Genomic DNA, 12,500 nt, shown 5'->3' on the forward strand with positions numbered 1-12,500 from the left:
ATCAAGTGATGCAATACTGCACCCAGACTTTGCAGACGACCTTGTTGTATTGTCTAACACTGCCTAAGAAGTTTAGAACAGCGTGTCAGATTTTGGAAACGTTGCCTCTTTCTTCGACCTTAACATCAGCTTCAACAAGACAAAGAATATGGAAGAGAATAAAGGACAAAGAATAAGAGCAGAGGAACATAGGACGGCACAAGATGAATCCGCCAGTGCTGCGCAAAGTGGAAAGGGATATGCTCCCGATGGGCATTATGTTTAACTACAGACCGTACAGGGGGTGAATTGTTGTAATAATGTAATAGAACCAAAGCCTGATTGAGGTGCTTGAGGGATAAGAAAAAAAAAAATAAAGAAGGGGGGCTCAGAAAAAGGGGGCTGAAAATTCACCCATTTCACCTCCCCTGGATCCGCGCCTGACCGTGATCTATAGTGTCGTGGCTGCCTCATGCGTCTACAGACGCCGGGAGAGCTCCAAAATTTGAGATTAATTTGGCATTCCCTTTGAATCACCCTTTTGCAACCCACGTGATTGCTCTTAGGCGTCTTGCTTTGTATCAGATCATGCTGCTGTAACCAAACAAAAAGGAAACTTCATAGTTCATTATTTTACTATTTTTATAATCTCGTATTGTCAAAAAACAGCTAGCTCTTGTTTCATTTTGTTTAATAAGGCGACAGTCAGACGCTAAAACAATACCAATGTAGTCTTCAAATGATAATGTAATTGTTTAGGCTTTACGCTTGCCTCGCTTAGTTTACAATAATAAACACCAAAGATCCATGTTTTCTTTCGCAGAAACCTGATCTCAAAAACACTTTTCAAGCCCCAATAAAAAGTGGCAATGTATCTAAATAAACCCGCAATTCAAAATTTCCTACACTAATTAACTTTCTCATATTGACTCTTTTGGCGGCATTATTACTGGGTTGCCAAACCCAGTCGGAATTTCGGTTTCATTTCGTGGGTTTTTTTTGTTATTTTCCGTGTCGGGAAAAGTCTTGCCTGTCACTCCCCTGCTAAGTGGTGTCTTTGTGCATAGAGTCTTCTGTGCGTATTTTGTTAGGTTTGAGGGGGCTGGGGTAATGCGTAGCTTGCTCTTCACAATTAACCTGTAATGGCGTCGAAAGTCATTGTAACGCGAATGGCTTTTTAGTACAACTTTAAAGAAAATATAGCCACATGGAGCTCAAGAATGGAACGTCAAGACAGGCGTTGAAACATAAAGATCTGGAATCTTAAAAAAGCGACGAGTAATGGACTTCGACAGCGTGAATCTTTCGCCCGTCGAGCCGAAATCAAAATATGCTGTACTTCTGATATTTCGCCAAGGTGGTGTTACGTACAACACTGAAACCAAATGGAAATTTCTCAGGTAACTTACGGGTTCAACAAAGACAGAGAAGGAATCGAACACCACAAGTAGATCTGTGATCTCTGTTGTGTGTCTCATAGTGTTTACTGAAGTCGCATCTATTTAAAGTTTGCCTGTTTGTCTGGCAAGTAACATTCATTTTGTACTCAACTCTGCAAAGGTTAAAAAAAATTGGAAATGTGACAGTGAAAAATTACTTGAATGAAAGCTTGTTGTCTCTTTAGTGCTTTATTATTTATGATCAAGGTTCTTTCGAAAAGGGTTGAATGTAAACTGTCAGAAATTTATTTAATTGCATATACTTTGTGATTGTGTGTTTCGCTTGCACGCACGCAACTGAAATAGGAAGGGTTTCTTGCCTCTTATAGCAAATATGTTGCTTGTTTCAAGAAATGTTTCGGTGGAAAATATTTCTGTGAAATTTCCAGCTTTTGTAAATTTATCATGTTGTGTAATTTTCGAGCTTAGCAAATTTGCATACATGTGTTGAAATGTGATACGGGGAGAATTTTTGTGGTAACGCATAAGTCACGAAAATAAACAGGTCTGTTGGAAGCGTGCTTGAGTTTCAACAAAATGACCCCCAAAATCGTCAAAAGATTGTGACGCTGATGAATAATAAAGTAGCTGCTATGACCAAAACGATGGAATTACCTGGTGATAAATAACCTCGTCTTGGAGAGTAAATTTTTGATTTTCTAGAAACAACGGTCAACCTCTGAGAGTTGGCCGATTGTGATCTTTGTGTTGAATTCGCACATTTCTTGTCAAAATTTATAACAATCGAAAGAAAAACAAAACTAACAGAAACAAAAACCCGGTAGCTTGGCATCATTTGACACAGATGCTTCACTGTTTGGCGAGTAAACATGCCGCGGTAAAATAACGCGGTAACTTGATCACTGCGCCCGCTGAATTCGATGTGCGATTTACTCGGTGCAGTCAAACTTGTACAATTACAACAAAACAACTAAAATATCCCAAACTGTTTTTCGCTGATGGTAACTTTTTATATTCGTGAATCAAAATTAATGTTGTTTTCATGTCGTAGATTTTGTTACCGATGGCAAAATATTTTATGCTCGATCGACCGTCCTGAAACTTTCTTCTCACGGCTCTTCTGAAAAATTGTGTATCCATATTTATTTACTTTTACATCAATATCTGTTTTGCATAAAGCACCTCAAGCTAACAAAATATGTATCTTGCTTGGTTCGCATTTGATAGCATTAAAATAGAATTTTCGGTCGTATGCTTCTGTTACTGAGTGGTATATTTCGTAGGTCGCCCATCCAGATACTAACCCCGCCGAACTCCTAGGAAATAACTTCAGCTTTCAACTTTTGTTTACAAAGCTGTCAGATGCTGTCAGTGCACGCTTACACTTGTGGTTGAAAGAAGTTGCATGATCAATATGTCAGCCCAGAAGCCAATGTTTCTCGATTCCCTTTTATTTTCTTCAGTCTCTCTGGGTTCAGTACTTTGCTAGTAACCACATGTCTTCTCAAGGGGCTATTTATCTGAGACTTCTACCATGGCGCTACAATGATAGACAATACCAAAACAATATCGTGTACTGTTAGACCTACATATTACGCAAAGACAACTGTCAACATGTCATCCCAGAAGACAATGTTTTTCACTTCCCATTTATTTTCTTCAATCTTTCTGGGTTCAGTACTTTGCTAGTAACCACATGTCTTCTCAGGCTATTTACCCAAGACTTCTACCATGGCACTACAATGATAGACAATACCAAAACAATATCGTGCACTGTTGGAGGTACATATTACGCAAGGACAACTTGAATCTCCTGGAAGACAACACACAGCTCAGTTGACATTATGGAATAAATCGCTGTGTCACTTCACTACCACACGTAAGCAATGCGTGTCAATTTTTTTTAAAGAGGACAGGAATTTCTTCTTTCTGACAAATGATTAATTAATAGGCCGGTAGCCAAGTTTTTAACCTCAGAAAAGGATCTGTTTCGTCGTACGAACGTGTGAGGACCTGTGAGCCAAAGGGCCTCTGCTGGTATGACTTCTGGGGGACCCCTTAAATGGTCTTAATGACCCCCCCCAACTTGAAAAAAATTGCCTGGAACGTTGCACGTAGGCAACCCAGTGTACCCTCACGGAGGGTCTAGTATTTAATTTAGTCTTGCAAGACAGTTTCGCTGGAGTAAACTCATTATCTGTCAAGAAAAGTAAACAGAGAGAAATAAGTGCGTTCATTGTAAAGATAATTCTCACTTGCTTGATGTTATTAAGAGGCTAATACATATCTAAAGTTTGAATGTATGCATTATCCTAGAATTAAAGTAAAATTCTGGGATACAGCCTGATTGTGCATCGAGAACTGCAAACCTGAAGGAAGACTCATCACTCACATATTGAGTTTCTGTTCAAGGCAGTGCTATCAATTTCTCACACAAATGTCGCTGTCTTTAACGATGGTAATTTCGAATGTTTCTTTAGAGAATGGTACAACTGCTGCAAGCGAGGTTCTTTTCCAGATCAATGCCATTTTGGGTTTGGTAGTGGAAGGAGTAATTGCGTTCTTAGTTTGTGGACACTTTCTAATTCTCACGACACTTACCTTATACAGGCCATGGAACATAGCCGACGTGCTGATATTCTCGCTGTCGATTGCAGACACTGTAAATGCAGCTATTCCGCTCCAAATGCTCAACATCGTGAACAACTTCATCGGTCCTCATCTCTGGACACGGGTGTCCTGTGCCGCGTTCGTTACGTGCACGTATACATTTCGTATTGCTTCCGTGTGCACGATAACTTTGATATCAGTCGATAGAGCCATCTTGTTGACGAGGCCATTGCAGCACCACATCATTGTTACAATTGGAAGGGCAAGGAAGGCGATCGTCGCTGTCTGGTTGTTTTCTATCGTCCTGGCAATTTTACCGTTCATTGGAGTGGGGCATTCAAGTTTCAGAGGTGGTTACTGTTTTTATCAGCTATCTGATTTCGGAATCATGTACGGATACATTATCATTGTCATTGGTGTGCTACAGTTAGTGCTGGTATTAATGTGCTTTATAGCCATCAAGATTACTAGCAGCAAATTTGTGAAACGCCAATCTGTGATGGCGGCTTCCAAGCAAACTGGCTCGAAAAATTACAAGAGGCGGGAAACCGCAGGAACACGGCAAGTCAAGCAGATGTCATTCATGATGGCCGTAGTGGTGTTGCTTTACTACTTCAGTTGGTTGCCTTACTTGGTGAGTCCTTTTTGGTCGTGCATGCGTGCATCTTGATAAGTGTAATTGCTGTGTGTTATGTCTGTTTAAAAACCTAGGTCAGAATTTAAGTAGATCCACAAACGTTTCAAACCCCATTAAAGTTGAAGTTGACTCAAATAAGTAAACTTTCAAAAATGAATTGCTCAGGGTGGAAACCCCCTCAGATTAAAGCTGGGTTTTAAATTACATGATCCGTCCCGGGAGAAGTCGGTCGAAAGTCTATCTTTTCGCATTATATAAAACGCCTTTGGTGATTCTAATGAAAGTCCTTCTGCACTAAATTGGTCAAATCGATGGTTTACACAAACCAATTTTCAGTTTATATTATAGCCGAAGTAGTCGTTAGGGTACTTCATTTGCCTTAAACAAGCCGGGTAGACAAGATCGCTGTAGGGAGTTCGTTCAAACATTCTTCAATCAAAGTCACTCCATTGGTGAATAGCTGCATGGTGCCAAAAATTCGAAAACCCCGGGGCGTTTTAAAAATGCGGTAAATGTACTTGAATAACAATTTAAATGCACCGTAATTATAAGGTGAAGCTGAATTACTTAAATTATGATTACATTTTTGTACATGTTTGCAAAAAACACAAATCTTCTTAGAAAAACACTTCCTGGGAGAAGCTATTCGCATGCTGTGGATAGTATGACAGTTTTTTTCCCTTTAAAGCATAATATAGAATCTGTTTCAGGGTTTGTTCAGTTTGCGCTTTGATAACCTTTTGCTTTGCGTAGTAGCGCGTCTAAAATAAAGAACAAATATTGGAAACATTTTACGGTACAAGTTTTATAATAGCCTACCGCCTACTTTTAATAATGAATACAGTTCCAGCGTCTTATTTATAGATCATTTCAATGTTTTGGTGGAATCGAAGTGATTTGTAGAGTTCATTAAAGTGACACTAGAACATAACAAGATGGTTTCATAAACCCGACATTAATGGGATTATCGTTAAATTAATTCCTTTGAAAGCCGACAAGATTGGCATACTGTTTAATCCTTCCCGCAAACCTGTCAAAAGCTTCTGTTGGTTTATTGTACCTTGTTTGGTGACATTGACTTCGACTTTGCAGCAAAATTGATTCCAAAAGCTACAGTTTCCGCTAACTTCATTTTTGTGTACGTATACGTGCAAAGACAATAACGATACCAGGAAAGAAATTGCTTTTTTTTTACGTTGCGTCTCAACAAGTTTATAATGAACAAATAAAACCGGAATAAAGACAACCCACAGGCGTACTGATTCTTTGCTAGTGCCCGTTGGAAAACCCGCTGAACAAGTTTATAATGAACAAATAAAACCAGAATAAAGACAACGCACAGGCGTACTGATTCTTTGCTAGTGCCCCTTGGAAAACCCGCTGAAATAGAGATAAATTATTGTACACCTGCCTCTGAGTTTATCTGAAAATGTCTTAATAATGTGAAGTTTTTGGCTTGCAGGCTATGAAGGATATCATTACATCACGTAACTATTACAAAATTCTCGAATCTGATTGGTTATCAACAGCCTTGATTTCAGCAATAGGGCAGTTTGTAATTGGACACCTTGGAATTGGATAGTTGCAGTTTATGCGTCAACTAGACCCTCCGTGAGGGTACACTGGGTTGCCTATGGTACGTGCACCGTTCCCGAAAATTTTTTTTTTCAAGTTGGGGGGTCATTAAGAAGACCATTTAAGGGGTCACCCAGACCTCTTACCAGCAGAGGCCCTTTGGCTCACAGGTCCTCACACATTCGTACGACGAAACAGATCCTTTTCTGGGGTTAAAAACCTGGCTACCGGCCTGTTAATTAATCATTTGTAGAAAGAAGAAATTCCTGTCCTCTTTAGAAAAAATAGACACGCATTGCTTACGTTGGTAGTGAAGTAACACAGCGATTTATTCCATATAAAATGTCAACTGAGCTGTGTGTTGTCTTCCAGGAGATTCAAGTTGTCCTTGCCTAATATGTAGCTCTAACAGTGCACGATATTGTTTTGGTATTGTCTATCATTGTAGTGCCATGGTAGAAGTCTTGGGTATATAGCCTGAGAAGACATGTGGTTACTAGCAAAGTACTGAACCCAAAAAGATTGAAGAAAATAAATGGGAAGTGAGAAACATATGTTTCTGGGCTGACATGTTGATAATTTTCAAGCTCCCTCACAACTTCTTTCACCACAAGTTTAAGCGTGCCCTCTGAGCATCTGACAGCTTTGTAATACTAAAGTTTACTACAGTGAAGCATCTGTGTCAAATGATGGCAAGATACCGGGTTTTCGTAAGTTTCTTTTTCTGTCAAGTGTTATAAAGTTTGACAATAAATGAGCGAATTCAAAACAAAGATCACAATCGCCCACCATTGTTTCTGCAAAGTCAAAAATTTACTCTCCAAGACGAGGTTATTTATCACCAGGTAATTCCATCATTTTGGAAATAGCAGCTACTTTATTATTCATCGACACTTTTTTGCTGATTTTGGGGCTCATTTTGTTGAACTCAAGCACGCTTTCAACAGACCTGTTTATTTTCGTGACTTATGCGCAACCACAAAATTCTCCCCGTATCACATTTCAACACATGTATGCAAATTTGTTAAGCTCGAAAATTACACAACATGATAAGTTTACAAAAGCTGGAAATTTCACAGAAATCTTTTCCAGCGAAACATTTATTGAAACAAACAACGTATTTGCGATTAAGAGGCAAGAAACCCTTCCTATTTCAGTTGCGTGCGTGCAAACGAAACACACAATGACAAAGCATATGCAATTAAATGAATTTCTGACAGTTCACATCGAACCCTTTTCAAAAGAACCTTGACGGTAAATAATAAAAGACAAAAAAAACAACAAGGTTTCATTCAAATAATTTTTCACTGTCACATATCCAATTTGTTTTTACCTTTGCTGAGTTGAGTCTTAAAATGAATGTAACTTGCCGGACAACTTAGATGCGACTTCAGTAAACACAGTGATGCATTCAAGGCGTACGATTCCTTCAGTGTTTGTTAAATCCATAAAAGAATTGCCATTTGACTTCAGTGTTGTATATAGTTCCAAGGTAAAGCTTACTTGATATCCAACGGCGAAAAATGAAATTGTTGTCGAAGACCATTACTCGTCGCTTTAAAGATTCCAGGTATTTATTTTTTTTGTTGTTTATCCAATTGACGTTCCATTCTTGAGCTCCATAAGGGCATATTTTGTGTAAAGATGCACTAAAACCCCATTTGCGTTACAATGACTTTTCACGCCATTCCAGGTTAATAATTAAATGTCCTCCCGTGTGCACCAGCGAAATCTACGCATTACCCCAGCCCCCTCAAACCTAACAAAATACGCACAGAAGACTCTATGCACAAAGACACCACTAAGCAGGGGAGCGACAGGCAAGACTTTTACCGACACGGAAAAAAATAAAACGACGAAACGTTACGCAGATTCCAACTGGATTTCGCAACCCAGTAACAAGCGCGAGCTGGTTGTATTTGAATCATTCACCTTTTTCCAGAGCTATTAAAAAAACAAAGAAAAGTTGAGCAGATTAAGATCTAAAAATTTTATCACCGTCGCCTTCTCGTGTTTTGCGATAGTTACGATCAATTGATAATAGGACTTCGTGTCGTACAATTCAGGGAGGAATCGAGCGCTTCGCTATCGGCCTATTTTGAAATTACTCGCCCGATTAATCCCTTAATCACAACCATACAATTTTCTCAAATGTAATTGGTGCATTAACTACTTTATTTTTCACTAATTATTGTGTAGGGTTGAGATCGGACAGTGAAATTGAAAAGTTGGCTGTAATCGGATACCTGAAATCGGACAGTTACATCAGTCAATCATATGAAGTGCACTCAGCTTAATCCACCAATCACAGAATTTATCACAATAACCATAGCAACAACCACTTACCCTACCAAACTCAGTGGGGATTTTCCAAAATGGACAAGCAGTGAAAAAGGAATGCATTAATTTTGTTTTCTTGGAAATTGCAATGGCTATGATTAATTGATAACAGGACTTCGTGTCGTCCAATTTGGTCTGTAATCATACTCGTGTTTAAACAAATCGGACTCCCGCAACGCGGTCATCCGATTTTGTTAATCACTCGTATGATTACAGACTAAATTGGACTCCACTCAATCCTATTACCATTATTAATTAAGTATCAATATCGATAAAAGACCATTTTACGTCCCAAATTTAGTCACACTCATTTTAACTTCTCATGGATCTATGGAGTTCACGTTTCTCTCCACCCTCCCCTCCCCTCCCCTCCTCATTTTATTTCAAACTCTGTTACTTTGTTTTGCTTTTTTTTTTAGCTGGCAAACCTTTACAGCATGGTAACTGGGCGAATCGACCGCGCAACAGTTATTTTAATCGGTTTCTTTTCTCTTGTAAACGCACTCATCAATCCCATTCTCTACGGCAAAATGAGCCCAAGATACAGAAACGGATACATTTACATATTCAAGAAAATCTTGTCAATGTGTGGAGGAGAAAAACCCGACGCTACATTCCTTGGTAGGTTTACGCAACTGCTGCGCAGTAATGCGGATGAATATAATATGAAAGTTCAAATTTGCGCACAAGAAGTTTAAAAGAGAACCAAACGTTTCGAGGGTACTCCCTCTTCATCAGTGGTTTGAAAGCAACTCCTTTTTTTAAAATTTACTTTGTTTATTTATTTTGTTAAGCTCACTGGTAGTCATAGTCATAGCTGATTTACCCACGAGGAGCTTAGGAGTCGCAACTCATTAAAACGCTCGGGTGCAACCATGATATCAGTCACAGGGGACAGACCACAACACCGGGAACACCATGCCCCACTCTTTGCAAATAGTGTATGGGTTCTATACCCTCACACAGGGACTGCGAGAAGACTAGAGGGTCTAACTATTTGTAGATGTCATTACAAAAACAGCACTTTTGTTCTCAGTTATTTTAAGACCCTGAGTGTTGGTCCGGCCGGAGAATCCCTTCGTTGGATTCGCTCTGACGAAGGGCTAACGCTCGAAACGTCAGCTTTTAGAATCTCTGTACGGTGGTCAACTTACATTATCAACTCCGTTGATAAACCAAATTTTTGTATACTACTTCCCCACCGACGCAGCACCACAGTTTCTTTAGAAACTACCCCTTCATTCAACTGAGCCATCGTTGCGCTACGTGTCAGCCACGCCTATCTCCAAAATAACGGAAGTTTCACGCTAGCCTTCGTTCAAAATCAAGTATAAAGACAAAAATAATTTTGAAGTTCAGTATCAGTTAGTCTTTCGGTGAGTTTTAGGGAATAGGCCTTTTGCAACTAACGATCACATGGTACAAAATCCGCCATGCTGGAGGACAAGCTCATTAATATTCCCCCACTGGGACATTAAAACAAAGGCAGGTCAAGCTTGACTGGTTCAGGTCTCTTTGTTTTAATGTCCCAGTGGGGTACAATAATGAGCTTGCCCTCCAGCATGGCGGATTTTGTACCATGTGATCGTTAGTTGCAAAAGGCCTTTTACATAGGCTTTATAGTGACCCATTTAACAATTAGATCTGTAGCCCGCAAGGGCTACGGGTCAATGGCCCATGAGGCGAAGCCGAATGGGCTATTGACCCGTGGCCCTTGAGGGCGAAGGGTCTAATTGTTTTAGTATCACCCAACTCATCGGACAGAAAAGGCAATAATAAACTTAGCAAATGCAAGTTGAAGAAATATTTATTTGGGAATAAAACGAAAGAAAGAGTCACGTGAGTTAGTGATAGTCGAGGACTATCACTAATAGTCCTCTAGTAGCGTAGCCAATCAAAATGCAGGATTTGCATTAGTCCTCTAGTTGGGCGATACTAATACAAGTTGGACCAAACATTCGGCGCATTTTGTTCTTTAATCGACAGATGGCACTCGTCACAAAGGGTCCTTTGTGAAATTTTCAACAGCTTCGACCCTTCAGTCTAATGCTCGTAAAAGCATTGATTTTTCTGTTCGTGAAGGGAAACTTCGTGGGGAGAATGGAGTATCAAATCATCACTCTACCAGTGTAACTGGGGTGGAATTTGAAGGAAGCCACGGACAAGAGAAGCCGCAAGAAGACGAGCAAGAAAGAAACCAGAAATGGAACCTTGCATTTGCCAACGACAACACTGACGAGGACAAAGGAATCGTGAACCACAGCCATTTAAGTATATCTTTATCAACAGTCGACGTAGAATTAGGAACAACAATTGATAAAGATGTATCTCTGCCTGACGACGAGACTTTTGATAGCGGTCTGTAAACGTTATTTCATTTCGTGCTCGATTTCCGAAAAAAAAAAAACTAGGCTGATCTTAGATTTCTTATTTAGAAATGATCGTTTGCTTGTAACAAAATGTACTTATATCGTAAAGTCGAATAGGTTACTGGATCCAATATTGTAGTCAAATACGTCACAGTAGTCGCTGGACCTATATAACTCAGTCCAAATTTCTGGCCTTCCGTACTGAGATGACATATATAGCTACCAACGCAGACTCCACCAGTAAAAAGAATTATCATCCGATCAACTAAGCTGAAATATTCATACATAGTTATTACTAGTCAGGTAACAAGGTCAAGAAAATAATACGTCGGTAACCGAGCCATCACTCTTTTTTGTGCAAACCAATCGTAATTTTGACAAACGAGTTAGCGATCTCGGAAACCGTGTCAGCTTAGCCAGTGAGTAATTGACCACAGTATTTTCAAATAATATAGTCAACTATTTAGTAACAAGCAAATAACGGAGATTTATACGTTATTTGCTTGCCACTGCGTTCAATTAACATTTAGCAGCTCAGGGGCGTGGGGGGGGGGGGGGGGAGGTAGTGCAGGGAGTGCAGGGAGTGCAGGGAGTGCCAGGGAATGCGCTTCCGCCCCCCCCCCCCCCCCCCCCACACGTCAGAAGTCAGCTACGCCATTACTTATTGGTGCACCCCCTCCTCAGATCCTGGGTTCGTCCCTAAAGCCTTTAGCTGTTTATTTCATGAAACAAGGTCTAACTCCACAAATCCAAATGCGTCATACCCAAAAGAAAGGCTTCGGTTCTTAACAATCCATTAGCTGCATTTTAGAACTGAGATAATCCAAGGAAATATCTTCACTTCTTTTTAACTCTTCAGAAACGACTAATGGAGAGCACACCATTGTAATTCCCTTTTCTGTATTCCATTCAAAATGAATTATTTTTCTTTTATCATATTCATAAAACCACGATCAAAATTTCATTAAAAATTCTGGAAGCGGTAAGAAAAGGAATTAATGAGGATCAATGAGCCAGCCGTATATGAAATATTGATGATAAACGTTCTTGTTACTACTCAAGCATAATCTAAAATTTTAAAAATAAGGCAAATGTTACTAATAAACAAGGGCCGAAACTGAAAATTGTTTATTCGTTTCTTTGTTTTTTCTTTTAACTTTATCGTCCAGTCGTAAAAACCACAATCACAGAGGAGTACCATTCTCTCAATTGTGAAATTATGCCAAATTGGGCATAAATCACAATAATCAATCGGTTTTAATCAATATTTTATAAGACCTGTTTTTTGTCAAAGAGATAAATATTTAAAACCAATCAGAAAAATGTTACGTTATCTACACTGGCTGATAAATTATTCTTTATGACAAAGCTGTATTTGTTTCGTATTAAAACTAGAGAATTTTCAACCTGTAACAATTGTGTAGCATCGTGTTAGAAATCATTCCCGCTTGAGTGGGAAAACAGATTGAAACTCCGTATCATCGGCCCTTCAACGCTTTTTATTGAAATTTGCGGTTAGTTGCATGCAAAGGCTTCCATTTACAAAAGTTTTGGCTTGGGCATACATGCAGTCCATGATTTCTACTTTAT

At 39.4% G+C, this 12,500-nt stretch overlaps 1 protein-coding gene and 1 pseudogene across 1 annotated transcript; both read left to right on the forward strand.

The window, feature by feature from the left end:
* Nucleotides 1-12,500, forward strand: part of LOC138036661 (major facilitator superfamily domain-containing protein 6-like) — a 42,663-nt pseudogene that overhangs the window by 5,495 nt on the left and 24,668 nt on the right.
* LOC138036663 (thyrotropin-releasing hormone receptor-like) lies at nucleotides 3,835-11,433 on the forward strand. Its single transcript, XM_068882782.1, has 3 exons — nucleotides 3,835-4,623; nucleotides 8,961-9,162; nucleotides 10,528-11,433. Exons 1-3 carry the CDS (start codon nucleotides 3,835-3,837, stop codon nucleotides 10,905-10,907), a joined length of 1,371 nt encoding a protein of 456 aa, XP_068738883.1. The 3' UTR covers nucleotides 10,908-11,433.

This window comes from Montipora capricornis, unplaced genomic scaffold (genome assembly GCF_036669925.1).
Source record: "Montipora capricornis isolate CH-2021 unplaced genomic scaffold, ASM3666992v2 scaffold_495, whole genome shotgun sequence".
Classification (NCBI taxonomy): domain Eukaryota; kingdom Metazoa; phylum Cnidaria; class Anthozoa; order Scleractinia; family Acroporidae; genus Montipora; species Montipora capricornis.

Excerpts from the sequence above, each read along its gene's own strand:
- LOC138036663 (XM_068882782.1), top strand. The coding sequence starts at position 3,835 with ATGGTAATTTCGAATGTTTCTTTAGAGAATGGTACAACTGCTGCAAGC. Across the intron at positions 4,624-8,960 it reads TCAGTTGGTTGCCTTACTTG|CTGGCAAACCTTTACAGCAT; the intron begins GTGAGTCCTTTT and ends TTTTTTTTTTAG. Across the intron at positions 9,163-10,527 it reads ACCCGACGCTACATTCCTTG|ATGGCACTCGTCACAAAGGG; the intron begins GTAGGTTTACGC and ends TTTAATCGACAG.